General features: G+C 38.1%; 1 protein-coding gene across 5 annotated transcripts in view; it reads right to left on the reverse strand.

The window, feature by feature from the left end:
- The window catches only part of EDRF1 (erythroid differentiation regulatory factor 1), a 28,153-nt gene that overhangs the window by 1,416 nt on the left and 11,886 nt on the right, over window positions 1-14,851 (reverse strand). For 4 of the 5 annotated variants that reach the window (XM_030030754.2, XM_030030752.2, XM_030030757.1 and 1 more), the window contains 12 exons: window positions 13,812-14,072; window positions 12,245-12,316; window positions 11,982-12,132; window positions 9,534-9,722; window positions 8,273-8,473; window positions 7,665-7,883; window positions 5,562-5,785; window positions 5,000-5,158; window positions 4,563-4,712; window positions 3,730-3,883; window positions 3,341-3,456; window positions 2,438-2,601 (listed from right to left, as the gene is read on the reverse strand). In XM_030030754.2, coding sequence (XP_029886614.1) covers window positions 2,438-2,601; window positions 3,341-3,456; window positions 3,730-3,883; window positions 4,563-4,712; window positions 5,000-5,158; window positions 5,562-5,785; window positions 7,665-7,883; window positions 8,273-8,473; window positions 9,534-9,722; window positions 11,982-12,132; window positions 12,245-12,316; window positions 13,812-14,072 — 2,060 coding nt within the window. The remainder of the gene's footprint in view (window positions 1-2,437; window positions 2,602-3,340; window positions 3,457-3,729; window positions 3,884-4,562; window positions 4,713-4,999; window positions 5,159-5,561; window positions 5,786-7,664; window positions 7,884-8,272; window positions 8,474-9,533; window positions 9,723-11,981; window positions 12,133-12,244; window positions 12,317-13,811; window positions 14,073-14,851) is intronic. The other variant, XM_030030755.2, reaches the window with a different exon arrangement.

Consider the following 14,851-nt stretch of genomic DNA (forward strand, 5'->3'; position numbering starts at 1 on the left):
CGCCAGTCTGCAGTCTAAGCTCCCACCAATTTTCTCCATTTGACAAACATCATTGTAAATCCCTTATCAGACATGTGCTGGTCTTCTGCTTCAGCACTGTCACCCCTCCTCTCTGCCACCCTGCTCTGCTACATTTAATGTCCAAGACTAATAAGTAAGTGACCCAAACCAGAAAAAAGAAAAATAAAAATGCTGCCATTGATATTATAAATAAATAAAGCATGTATGTGTTCAAGCAGCAGTCAGTTTAATTGCAAATGTTTTGGGAATTACCAAGAAATGGTGAAGCAAATTAAATTCATAACACTTGGCAGAAATCAGACAGGTTTGTTTATTAAACAGAACAGGTAGTCAATAAAAAGCCACTGAAATGCAAAGTATTTCCAGGATAAGTTACAACAATTCCCAGAATGAAACATTACTTTCAATTACTTCTTTCCTCCAATTTACATAGCCAAGTTCAGTTATGCTTATGTATTTAACTTTTAGAGGGTAAAACTCTGATTTCATCCAGTTTTATTGCTAGTCTGCAAGTTTCACTATCAGACATCACTTTTACCACATGTTCTTCTGTTCTCTGCCAAAGTGCATGTGAGACCCTGAAATAGCATTCGTGAGCTCCAATTTCCTCCCTTTTCAGCCTATTATTAAAACAGAAGGCAGACGTTATCTTCTTCTACAAAGCAGAACTGAGGAAACGTACGCAAGATGTACACAAGGTACTAGAAAGGTTGAACAAAAGGTAGTTTTAAGCTTAGCCTCAATCCACCATCATTTAAAAAAGTTTAACACGTTACAGCAACACTCCCATTTCACAGCATTCAAATTAAAACTGTAACGTGTTCCCTATATGGAATCTTCAGTACAAAACCCCACTCGGGAGAGACAACGATGAGGAAGTAAATGGGGAAAAAACCTACAAAACAAAAAAACAGCATTTTTTTGTTTTACAACAGTTACCCATATCCTAACAGAACTAAAACAATTTACTCCATTGCTTGGGACATCTGCTTGGTTACATATAAATTATACTTTAATCCTCTGCATTTCACATATTCAGATTGCCACCTTGTGGAAGGTCTTTTTTAAAAAGTGAAAGCACCAAACAATGCACCTAAACCACTGCTAAGAAAGCACACAGGCTTTCTTCTCATCTCACGTTTTTCTATTTATCAGTCTCCTACTATCAGCAGACAAGTTACTGTGCAGAATGAATTAATTTCACAGTTTACTTCTAGCAAAATAGCACTTGCATCAGCAATGCTTCAATCTGAAAAACTATCAACTTCCAACAATAAAAGAATTCTCTAGAACTATATACTAGAACTAATGCCACATTTTCATAAATTAACTTTATATAACATTAGAAACAGCAGTAGTATGCTGCTGTTAACTTCTGCAATCACACACATTTGCTGCTCAGGGAATAAAAGGTATTTTTTGGATCCCAAAAGCAACAACACACACATTCAAATCTAACCAACAGAAGCAATAGTGGTGGTGTAAGGAATTCCACTGCCGTACCTAATGCCAACAACACTTCAAGGTCAACACAAAAAGGAGAAGCCACGTTTGTTTTCAATCGCAGCAGCAAGATAGAAGATTGTTTTTTCACTGCACTCCATTAGGCATTAGAAAAATTCTTTAACGCCCACAAGTATCTTCCCCATATACATTCCTCTCTGTTTACAGCGTTACTGATGTGCCTACATTTATTCTGAAGTATTTTGCTTGCTAAACTATGCTGTCACTGATATATTTTATCATCAAGATATATCAAAAGATCAGCAGTACACAGTAGTTTCTCCCCCACTAACTTTCAAGTGCTCTGTCACAGATGAAGACCAATGTCAATTAAGATAAAGGACACCATATACATGTACCTCATTCCCTGAACAAACATTTTGATTAAAAAAAACCCCAACAGTCAATGGGAAGTATGCCAGCAAAATTACAGCAGTACCAGTTAAACTGCTTTGTGTATGAATTTATACCTGTGAAGGACATAGGATTTATATCCTCTAAAGGGTAAGTTAGATATCACAGAGCATGATAAAGCATCAGTGATTCATAACTGTACCATGCATTTCAGACGACAATTACAAACTATTATTTTCCTATCTGAATATAGCCATTCAAGTCTGACTTTTTTGTCCTCGCTCAGTCCTGGACTGCTATCGTGAAAGAGGAGAGAAAAAAGCTGTCTAGACACACTCAGTAAAGATGTTTCTTGGTCATTCCCTCAATTGCACACAAAAACATAGAAAACTTGCAAAATTTAGACAATCAAGGCATATCTCGGCTCCTTCTCCACACAGAAGAGTCACCTCCATAAAAGAATAATTATCACACTGTCTAGCATGCTTAAGTGTACATAGTTTGTATGGATTTATGGATGAGAATCACATCTACGCACACATATCTAGGTTCAACTTACCCAATTTTTTTTTTGGTTGAAGTTAACAATTTAATGGATTGGAGGAGAAGGAATGACATTCTGGACTCAAAAATACTAAGCAGTTTCAATACTTCTTCTTTGTTAAGGCCAGTAGGGGAATCATTAGGTGACACATTCTCAGCACTACTTTTATCATTGCTTTTCTACAAGAGGAAAACAGAAACCATTTAACTCAACCCCACCATTAAAATGCACTGCAGTTAAGTCATACAACCACACTTGCAGGTTAGCTTACTCTTCACAGGAGTGGTACCAACATCACAACTGCTATGACACCCCGTTTATGAGGCTTCAGTAGTTAGCTCGTATCCACACCGTACACAAGTTATGCCAACTGCCTGTGTTGTACTTACATATTGGAGTATTTAGTTATAAAAATGTCAAGAAAATATGGACTTGACTACGACATCTGTTGCTTAAATTGTCAGCAAGGGATGAACACGTGTCAGCATACGTTGCAAGTAATATAGGCATCAAGAACCTATTAAAACTAGCTACAGATAACCTCCCACGCTTTAATATTTCAATATTAAATATACTATGTAGAGACAATCCCCATTTGTATTGTACATACATTCTTAAGCTCTTTAGGAAGACTTCTAAGGGATAATACAGAGTTCCACAGAAACCCATTCACTCAGACAGTCACTCAGTATACATCCATATACAAACATGTTTTAATCCATCTCCAGATCATGTTCTAGAGTAATTTTTTTTATCCACTTCCACTTAAAGGCTAGAAGACAACCCTGTCCACACTATTTAAGCAACTAGCTCTACTGAAAAGTAACCAAGCAATAACTTAATTGCCAAATGACCAGTTTTACATGAATGCAAGAGATACAAGGGAGCAGATAATCAGACCACTTGACTTTTTTTTACCTGTTCACTTTCTGCCACTAGCTCCTTTCTGATGAGCTGGAACGCACCCTTCGCTTTCACCATTATATCTAGGGCCCCAAACAAAGTCTTTAATTTCCCAGCACTGCTGTTCTGACCTAAAAAAAGTAAAAACAAAGGACACAATTGGCTTATGTTATGGATTGTACTTTTTCTTCCATCCAAAGATTTCAAGAGTTCTCATGAGAAAAGCACGTACTGTCCTAGTCAACTGAAAACTGGTAAGATAAAAATGTCTCTTCTCTCTTGAAGAAAATTCTATTCTGAGAAGCAGATTACTCCTGCTCTCATATACAAAGTTATCTAAAAATGAAATTAAATAGATAATGGCACTTTGGAAAGCTGTTGTAGTAAGACAGAGATAGACTTACTTGCCATCTGGAATTCTGCAAATGCCACTCTTTCCAGCTGCACACGAAGAAACTCACAGGGTGCATCCTTCAAGAGTTGGAAGAGTCGTACTGCCTTACTATAATGAAGATCAGCAAGTACTCGGTGTTGTTTCCTCAAATGTTCATCACCAACCTGCACTCAAAGTAGGGTACATAGTAAATCCCAGAGAATTTGTATGTCCATGAGGTAACCATTAGAAAAAAACCTGCGTATGTTGGTACATGAGGTACTAACAATTGTTCCCCAGCTCATTTCATAATGGTTCATCTAAAGGTCTGCACATTCCTAGAATACATCACCAGCCTGTCATCTTTGAAGCTATTGTAATTTCATAGCTAATGCTAACAAATTCACACCAAGTTGAATTAAGTTAACCATAAAGAATAGTAATTTGGAAAAAAAAATTAAAAAAAAAATCAGAAAGCGACATGCAAGTCTACACTAAGGTGTTAATAAATCATATGCTAATGTTCTAGCAGAAGGCTGTCTGCTTATATATCAGAAGAGTGGCTCGGATGCAAAACCAAACCAAAGAAAATATTTATCATCAATGCTTCTGTTATGAGAGAATAGAACTACTTAGAATAGACAGAACCATAAAGCTCAATACACTCTATAAAAGACAGACTGCTCTTAAAAGTAACATTATATTTCACAATGATTTGCAAATAAACCACCTCATATTTCTTTGGTTAAATCCTTTAAATAAATATACCCCAACTACAGGTAGAAGGATAAATATCAATCTCCACATACATTGGACATGTTAAGTATGGAACCTATACAGAAAAACAAAAGTTTGTACTAATACCTGGTTTCTCAGGCAACTGTGGTACATTGAAGCAAGCCTGTGGTGGATGGTTGCAGCCCTGTATTGGCAGAGAGGCTGTCGTGCAGACACTGTATCAACATCGCAGTATTTCAGGGACTTCTTCATGGCCTCACTAACTTCTTTCTCTATCTACAAAATAAAACAAAAAAGCGTAGTGTGATTACTTTGAAACTAGAACACCACTATGTGCAAGTGTAAGGGTTAAATCTCTATTTGCGGCATTATCTTTTCATTAAGCAAAACCTTGAAAATACAAGTGACTAAACATTTTATAGTTTGCAAGAACTACTTCACAAAAGTTCTTCAATCTAATGAAGGTTTACAAGTTATTCCAATATCAATTTTGCTCACTGTTTAGTTTTTCAGGAAGACAATAGCGTATTTTACCAGATGTTGTCACGAATGCTCTTCATTACCTGTTCCTGAGCCTTTCGAGATAGCGGAGCATAATCCTGCTGTAGAGTTGCCATAGTGAAATATGTAGTAGACAGCTCCCAGTTCACAGAATCCCAAACAGCTGGATGCACATCTCTCTTACCCAGCGATCTTAATGCCTTCAGATAGTAGTCAACAGCCTACAGATTATAAAATAGTATACACACATGGTTACCGCTTTAATCATTCTCAAGGAAGCATTCCAAAATAATCTGTCTGAGCCTTCTTCAGCATTTTCCTTACACCCGTTTTGGTCATAACTTTAATCCTGACCATGCATTTCTGTCTGCCTTCTGTGTGGTATTGCAGTCTGTTAAACATCAGGATCTGAAAGTCACGGCATTTCATATAACACACCAATGGAAGCAAACCTCAACAACAATACTGAAGCCTATACAGCAAGGATTAAGATAACATAAAAGCAGGAGAGGTATCCCAAGTTATTGCATCAAGACTTACAGATGTTTACAAATATATTTACAAATGTTCTACGGTAAAAGGCATATTAGGGTACGGGCAATTCTAAAAATAGTATCATGTTACCTTATTATAATAAAGCGCCTCTTCTGGGGAAAACTCTCTTTTGAAGTCACCTTCAGTTGCACAGTGCGCTTGAGCACAAATTCGCATCAGTCTTCCCGTGTTGCACAGCAGCAGAGCAGCATTGGTTGCATCATCAATTGACTCAAAATTCTGAATTCCTTCTTCAAAGCAAGAGAAGCTTTTCTTCCAGAGTTGCTGCTCTGTCGTCGATACATTTTTACTCACTAAGGTTAAGACACAAGGCTTACCACCTCATTCAAATTCTTGAAAGATACCGAACAAACATTTCCATTATGTTCTTTTTCTCATTTTAGAGTTTAAGGGTGGTAAATGATTCTGAAGACCCAATTCATGTTAAATACTCTTAAGAAAACCTCAAACATTAAAATCTTAATACCTAAAGTGCACTATTACGCATACTATACTTTCAAAAGAATTGTGATAACATGACAGACAAAACCCAGGGTAAATTAACAGGATAAACATAGTTGGGGTTTTTTTTTCCCCACAGTAATATTCTGGGTACCACAGTTACTTCTATAAACATACAGTATGAAACAAGTAAAAAGTGACTTTTACAGGCAAGTGACATTCAGTATTTGAGCTTTGACTTCAGCTAAATAGCAGTTCTGCAAAACCACAGAGATTATGAAAAATTACAAAATTAAAAGTCCAACCCCAAATCCTTCAAATATTAATTGGACAAAGGTCACAGAAAAAAGCCAGTATTTGGGAGACAGGAGCTGTTTACAATGAACCACCAGCATCTAATTTGTTCTAGCTCATATAAAACTCTTACTTGCTGTCCTGGTTTCGGCTGGGATGGAGTTAGTTTTCTTTCTAGTAGCTGGTATAGTGTTATATCTTGGATTCAGTACGAGAAGAATGCTGATAACACACTGATGTTTTCAGTTGCTACTAAACAGTCAAGGATTTTTCAGCTTCTCATGCCCAGCCAGCAAGAAGGCTGGAGGGGCACAAGAAGTTGGGAAAGGACACAGCCAGGACAGCTGAACCAAACTGGCCAAAGGGATATTCCATACCGTGTGACATCATACCCAGTGTATAAACTGGGGGGAGTTGGCCTGGGGGGCAGATCACTGCTCGGGAACTAACTGGGCAAGTGGTGAGCAATTGCATTGTGCATCACTTGTTTTGTATATTCCAATTATTTTATTATTATCATTTTATTATTGTTATTATTATTATTTTCTTCCTTCCTGTTCTAGTAAACTGTTCTTATCTCAACCCACAAGTTTTACTTCCCCCCCCCCCCCCCCCCCCCCCCCCCCAATTCTCTCCCCCATCCCACTGGGTGCTGGGGGCAAAGTCAGTGAGCGGCTGCATGGCACTTAGCTGCTGGCTGGGGTTAAACCATGACACTTGTAGACAAGACATTATTGGTTTTGCTTTCAAAAAACAAAAACCCAAACACCTTACCCTACCAGGTTGCCCTTAGGCAACCTCCATTTCCTAAAAACAAAACAAAACAAAACAAAACTAAACCCACCAAAACCCACCAAAACCCAAACAAACAAAGAAAAAAACCCCCACAAAAAAAACAAACACAAAAAAACCCCAAACACAACAATACAAAACCCAAAGAAACAGAAAAAAAAAAAACCAAAAACAAAACCCAAGAAAACCCAAAAGCAAAGCCTCCAATGATTTACTTACCAAAAAATGTATAGACTGACTTCACTGAAACTATTCTTATGTTTAAATTAAGTTTACGCTTGTTCATGCTGGGCTAAACTGAACACATCAAGAATGCAACATGCCTTCCCTTCTATAACTGAGTTGGTTTAAAGTTTTGAGGGCATTCTACACACTTCAAAAGAATTTCTCCAAAGCTATAGATACCTTTATTCAGTTTAGGCTCAATTAAGTACAATGTACAAGCCACAGTAAATCTATTGTAGACAAATATTTACAATGGACATTAAAGTTGCATAACATCAATTACAGAAAAGTATTTACTACTAAGTTCTTTAAATGTCATCTTTGTAATCAGAAATACTCAAGATTTCTCGCACTATTAGTGAACATGATCGTTATTGTAGCTCCGCGAAATAGGAAGAAGTGGAAAAAAAGAATACTTGCCCAGTCTCTCAGTCTGCACTGCAGCAGCCTGGTTCATGTAAAACACTCCAATCTCGTTCCTGATATTGCCCATCCTCTTTAGTACCTGTATATGCTGCTCTGGGTTTTGGTTTTTTAGATTACTGAAAAGTAAAATTTCATAAGCTGCTTCGTAACATTTACAGCTGACAGAAAGTTGGCATTCCAAGTCTGTAGACAAATCTGTAGCCCAGGCAAACACTAGAAACAAAATGCAAAGCCTGCATGTCAAACAGTATTTCCAAACAAACTTACATCTATGATAGTCTAGAGGAAAATGCCAAAAAAGATGACCAAGTATAACAACCATGTCAGAACAATCCCACAATTTCTGCAGATAAGTAAAATTTACCCATTACTTAAACAATGTCTCCCATTATTTTACAGCTTTAGGCATGTCATACAATATCTTGACAACCTCCTTACGTATGACAGGCACAATAAGCTTTCTCTGAAGAAAATAGAACTGAAGCTTAATAAACCCTCCTCCAGAAATGTTACTAGTGCATGGTTTTGAGGAAGCACAATGAAAATTATTTATGTCTGTCACATAACTGCATTATGGCAGTTATCTTGTATCAATATCATACCTTGGCACCTGGATTCTCTATGAAGACTGTGTAATATTTCCTGATCGTCTTTTGTCTGGTAATTATACTCTTCAAGATATGCAGCTCTGTTGTTTGCATTCTGAGCAAGCATTAATTGGATATCTCCACAAAGGGTTAAACACTGACAAAGAAATACTAACACTTCAGGAAGCATGCTGGCGCAGAGACAACAGTAGGTATCTATTAGAAAAAAAATTCCATGGATGAGGGAGCAGGAAAGAAAAGAATTAAACATCAAAAGGTTTGACACAGATTGACAATATAATCGGTTTTTATGTAACCTGTCACACTTATTCTCTGTATGCAGACAACACATGTTCTTCTAAGAAGAACTAACCTATTTTAAAGTCATAGTTGCTCTACACAGCTGACAGTTTGAAAAAGAGCAGCTATGTTGACCAAGATGAGCAGTGAATCTGGTAATTACAAATGCTAATCTTAGATTTGACTGAAGGAAAACCAACTTTCTACAGATTAACTCAAATGAGATATAGCATGAAAAATTAAATTCCACAAGGTACAGTTTAAACTTGATTCTCAAGTCTTTAAAAGACTGAAAGCTGAAGAATGCTTTGAGTTATTGATAAGCATATTGATGCTTTGTGTTAAGATCAAGCACTCTTGCTTTATAAGCCTCCTCCCGCCCCAAGCCCTACAAATACTGAAGCAAAATAGCAGCATTACAGTACTAAGCTAATGGCATTTTCTAATTAGTTATTCTCATTATGGTAGTAATATTCTGAACAGCCTGATTTTCCTTCCTTCGTTTTCCTCAGTAATACTTGAACATGTATTTCGTTTTAGAGGAGTATCCAATTCAGCTGATGAACAAGTTTGGTATTTCTGAGTCAGGAATATATTTAAATGAAATGGGAACCACCAGGCATTTCCAGACAAAAAACATCTGCTTGCAGCGATAGCACTTAGACCACAGTATACTGTCTTGGTCTTGGCACCAGGACTGACTCTCCCAGCTTCAAATGCTCTGAAGCTCCAAATCTGCACTCTAAGTTTCCCAATCTGTCAAAATGGGAGCACCTTTCTACCAGTGACAGGAGTTATTCTTACTACAGACTTCCCTGCTGAATAATGAGCTAGACACTTAGTTTAACTAAACACACGGTTGTCAGACTTGTCACTGCATGCCACTAGGATAAATCATGCACAAGAGAAGTATTTGATATCATGAAAGGTTTATACAGGCAATGGTACAGATGACAAACACATTCTAGCAACTTACCATGGCACTGTAAAGCCAGCTTGATGTATCGTAATGCTCTCCCATATTTCTGTAGAATCATAGCAGCATCAGATAGGACATAATAAGCCTTTGATGACTTCAGAATGAGCTGGAGTTTCATTTTATATTGCCACGATCCAGGAATCATTCCTGACTGACTGCAATGCTTACCCTTCTGAAATGAGCCCACTGTAACATGGAACAGAACCTCATCAGTAAATCTCATCTCCATAACATATGCCAGAGGTTGGACACAACTTCATCAGCATACAGACAGAATGTAAACTGCCTTATTACAGCTCTGCACAAGTAGAGTTATGCCAACTTGTCTGCCACTACATTTTTCATCTGCAAAATGGACCCACTACTTGGAACTTTTCCACGTACTCCACCTGATAGTGGGATGCTCGAACACAGTAAGCACAGTGACAATGCAGCTAACCTCTCACACTTTAAACAGCCACGGCACCTGTGTTTCAAAAACTAAGACTATTCCGTTAGGTAGCAGTAGAAAAGAACAGGAAAGCCACAGGCATAGTTTGTCATGTTCTCCACCAAATCCTTAGGATACATGCTCTGCTTCCGTATGAACAGTCTCAAAGTGAGAAAGACTCCATTTGTGGGTTTAGCCTCCAGCACAGGAGGAACTGGATAACCCAGTCCTTCCCACAAGAAAACCCAATGTCTGTCTCACACTCATTTCAAGACATTCTCACCATGAGATTATGAAGGTTCCTTCTTCAATGCTGCAGCAGTTGTGGAACCAGAAAGAACAGGCCACTGAGTTTAAGTGTACCAATGGACAGAATTTTGTCCTGACAATATTTGCACACAGAAATGAATCTCTTGTTTACAGGTGGACCTACAAGGCCTGACTTGCAAGCCCACTATCTTTAGTAAGTTATAGAAGAACTACATGTTTACATTAGGACAAAGACAAATCTAATACAGTAACACCTCATGCAGCTGAAGACACAGAATGCACATATACTGTACCCATATACTAATCAGAAGTAGTTCTCTTCAAGAATTAAGAGCACTTATCCTTTCTGTATCTATGTAAACATACACATGTAGCAGAGAAACTACATAATTTGCATCACAGGAAACAAACCAACCCACACAGTGGAGAAGCAAAAGTTTCTCCCTTCTGTTTGAACTATTTTTCTCTAGGTTGAATTCAATCCTTACGACCTAAGCAAGTAGCACCATTGCTACTTCAGGAAAGAACTCCAGCACAGCTCCAGAAATCAACCAAAGTATTTTTTTCTGATCTGTGCTATATTTACCTCCTACATCCCCCAGGAAACACTTGTTTCTAAACAGAAAAAGTTAGCATGCGGACATTCTCCTTGCCAGCTGTCAAGCAGCCGCAATGTGTCATCAGTTCCAAATTCTTCTGAAGGCAGAAGACAAGAGCCTGGCTGCAGGAGAGCTGAAATAAGCACACTGTTCTTGCTGAGCTGACCTAGGTAAAATTTCTCAGTAAGTCTTGGTAAAAATTAGTCTCACAGTCCATATTAACAGTACCGTGCAGGATTTATGTAAGCTCAATATAATATAACTTTCTGACAGAGGTGTTAAATTCTGTGGTCACATATCTGATAAAAACTAAGGAAGTATGCATACATCTCCAGGTCATTGACATTCAAGACACAATCACAAAATTGGAAGTGAAACATGAGAACACTTAAATGAATAACTCGGAACTGAACTTGCTTACTATTTAGAGATTTTCAAAGGGGGAAGGGAGGAAAAAAGAATAAAGAATTGTAAAAATATTGAAGACTTAAATTTCTTTCTGAGTTATGCTTACAGGGCTTCTCGCCCTGCAGAGAACTCTACTACCTTCAGAAGAGTCTACGGCACTCCAGAGAAAAATAAAATACAGACTATAGTCTGAAACTTCTGGAGTTTGAGTATTTAAGCAAACAAAACATCTTTTATTTTCTGCTTCCTTCCACAATTGTAGAGGTACAAGAAAGAAAACAAAATCCTAGTTAGCATTTTATATGCAGTTCAGAAGCAAGCATAATGTAGCAGAAAAAACTGCCAGAAGTAAGAAGTTCTTCCACAAAACTTCCAAGTCACAAAAAAAGAATGAAGACTGTTCTAAAAACAACCCACACAACTTACAGGGCTCCACATACCAAACTCCAAAATACTAAGCCCTTATGGAAGTCATCTGCAAGCCATATCTAAATAGGGTCCAGTAAAATTATGTGTTTACTAATAAAGGATGCTTTGATATGCAAAAATATCCCAAATGAGCTATTCTTTTCATACTTAAAAAGGAACAGACTGTTCTCCAATTCTCAGTATACTGCTTTTGCTTATGCAATAGTGTAATTAGTGACTTCTAAGTACACTGTTTTGACAATCAAAATAAAGTAGCAGCAGTGTGTGTTGGCACTGGAAATGTCTTATTTGCACAACAATACAACTTACTTTTGTCTAAAAATAATGCCATCTGTTTTTCCAGACACTCGGGACCACCACTGGTGGATTCATCTTCATATTTCAATGGGATTGGTGTGCTGGGGTCAGCTGCAGGAAGGTCACCCTCTTTTTTAACACTGCTGTCAACAGACTTCAAGCCCTGCAAGAAGAAATCATTTAATTCACCCTGAAAGCAATATCTAGCAAATACAGAATACATCAAGAGTTGGGTACTAGGTGAAACATCATTAGAAAGTTGATGGTAAATTTACCTCCAGGACATAGTTGAGCACTAGCCTGCAGCGCTCCTCGGTGCCATGGCAGACAGGAAATGCACAGCTAGGCTTCAATTGAGGGGGCAGCCAGGGAAGAAATAAGAAGAAAATAAATGTTCAACACGTGAAACATCAAAATTACCGGCTAGAAGATACAAATGAGAGACAGCGTTAAGAAAACCTGTTAAGGGAACTGAACTCTACACTATGAAGTGTCACAGTATTTCTTTCCTTTATGTCAGTGAGCAATTCATATACCTGGTCATCTACACTTGGTCTCTTCTGGTAATCCCAAAGACAATGCAAAGAAGAGAAGAGATGAGATGATGCTATTCCATAACGGTAATTACAAAAGTATCCACAGATGGTCTGCGATGCAGACCCAGGAAGACAAGCAGATTCAATACTATATAGAAACCACTTCCTCAGCCTATACATCCAAGTTGCACTTTCATCACCTTTAAGCAACTCAATGCCTTGGGTTTGGGGTTTTGGGGGGGCAGGGGAAAGGGTAGGGGTGGTGTATTTTTGTTTTCTTCTGGGATAGAGTAGAAGGGGGAGAAGAAAGGGGAAATTTGAGTGCTTCTGCACCTGTACAAGTTGTTGTATTTTCAGCTGATGGACCTTGAAGTGTTAGAAATTAAGATAGCAACAAGAGTTACAATTTTTTCTTTTTTTGAAATCTTGTTCTTTGCACAGACATTAGAAAAAAGGTTTAGCTTTTCACCAGTGAGAGTCATTTCATAATCATATCCCTATATAGGTAAGACAAACAAAACACCAGAACAAAAGTAAAATTCTATGAACAGTTTCTTCACTGATCTTCCCAGTTTCTCATATTCCTCTATTTTGTTTCAATAATAATGCACAGAAAGTGCCATGAAGGTAGCAGTATTACACATCTGCTGATTCGTTTATGAAGCACTTTATGTCAATGAAGTTTCAGATATACTTATGGTTATGCACCCAGCTGTCCCCTTAGACACAATATACACACATGTGCAGAGTAAAGCTCCATCTCTCTTTTAAAATTAACTATAACCAGAACTTTAAGGAGTCAAATTGCTGTATTCTGACCAGTTACCGTGGAAACACAAATCAAAGAAGGAAATCAAAGACTAACTCTGTGGACATGAAGTAGCTGATGCTCTCAGAAAAAAAAAACCCAAACATTAATATTGCTCCAGGAAAAAAAATACTAAAATAATCTAGGTATCCACACAAACTTGCGGTCATCTACAGCTCATACACGTGGCCACAGTTGGCAATATTTTCTCTGCTAGAGCGACAGGAATAGTTTTTGTGTAGCCAGCTATGCAGAATCATGCCGCAACGGACACGTGCAAGGTAGCAGAGAAAAATCTACATTAAACCTGCTACACTGTAAAATTCAAAGACCTCAAATTTTATGAGCAGCTCATGAAAAGTTTCTTTCCCCACTGCCTCATGCTTCAGTTCACCTGAAGACAAAACTAACAGGTAACTGAATTTCAATAACAAACCTTTTTACATGAACTGAATCTTTCAAGAAACCCTTAAAAAAAAAATCCATGACTTCACTTACACGTATTCGATGAACAGACTTGTATTTTTCTGGTACCGATAACTCTCCAACAGATTTGATTATAGCCACTGCTTTATTGTCATCTGGTGGATCAGAACTGTTACTGTAAGAACCATTTTCATCACTGTCTGGCATTTCTTCCTCTTCCTCGCTATAACTTTCATCAGAATTTCCATTTATAGGGAAGTCTGTACTGTCTTCTTTTTTAGGTTCATCCAACTGAAAAAGCTCTGATAACATGTAGTTTGCTGAAGCAATAATCTTTTCAAATAAGAGAAAAAAGTAGTGTTTTATTTTCAAGTTAAATTTTTCTTTTGAGAGGCAGCAGCAATATAATTTGTCTTACAATAAGGAGTAAACAGTACATGCAAGTAGATATTTGATAAGCTGTAAATACAGCCTGTACATGCACGTGCACACACACACACTGTACGACTGTTTGTTTTAGCACTGAATTTTTAACAATATTTAAGAAACAAACCACTGCAGACAGTATGTTGTCAACTATCTGTATATGTGCGTGGAGCCCCTGCAGCCAAACTTGCCCACACTTGGTTTCACCCCCCACCTTACAAGGTCTTCATCTCCTGTTTTGCAAGTGAGGGTGTAAAGGTAAAATTGGGAATACAGACACCTTGGCCCAAGACAGCTTTGGTTTTTCCCTTTAAAAGAAAAGTAAATAAATAGGGGCAGCTCTTGATCACATTCCTTTCTTCTGCGTCCCAACATCCTCTCTACTTCTGACTGTTCAAAAAAGACATTAAATTTAATGCCACTGAAGCCCTCTATTTCGGACAGCATGGTTACTGTATGTGGTTCGCATGGCATGGTTTTGGTAACGGGGGGCTACAGGGGTGGCTGCTGTGAGAAGCTGCTGGAACCTTCCCCCATGTCCAACAGAGCCGATGCCAGCTGGCTCCGAGTCGGACCCGCCGCTGGCCAAGGCTGAGCCCATCAGTGATGGGGGCAACTCCTCTGGGAGAACAGATTTAAGAAGGGGAAAAAAACCTGTGCAACTGGAGAGAGGAGTGAGAAGATGT

Source organism: Aquila chrysaetos, chromosome 11, assembly GCF_900496995.4.
Source record: "Aquila chrysaetos chrysaetos chromosome 11, bAquChr1.4, whole genome shotgun sequence".
Taxonomy (NCBI): domain Eukaryota; kingdom Metazoa; phylum Chordata; class Aves; order Accipitriformes; family Accipitridae; genus Aquila; species Aquila chrysaetos.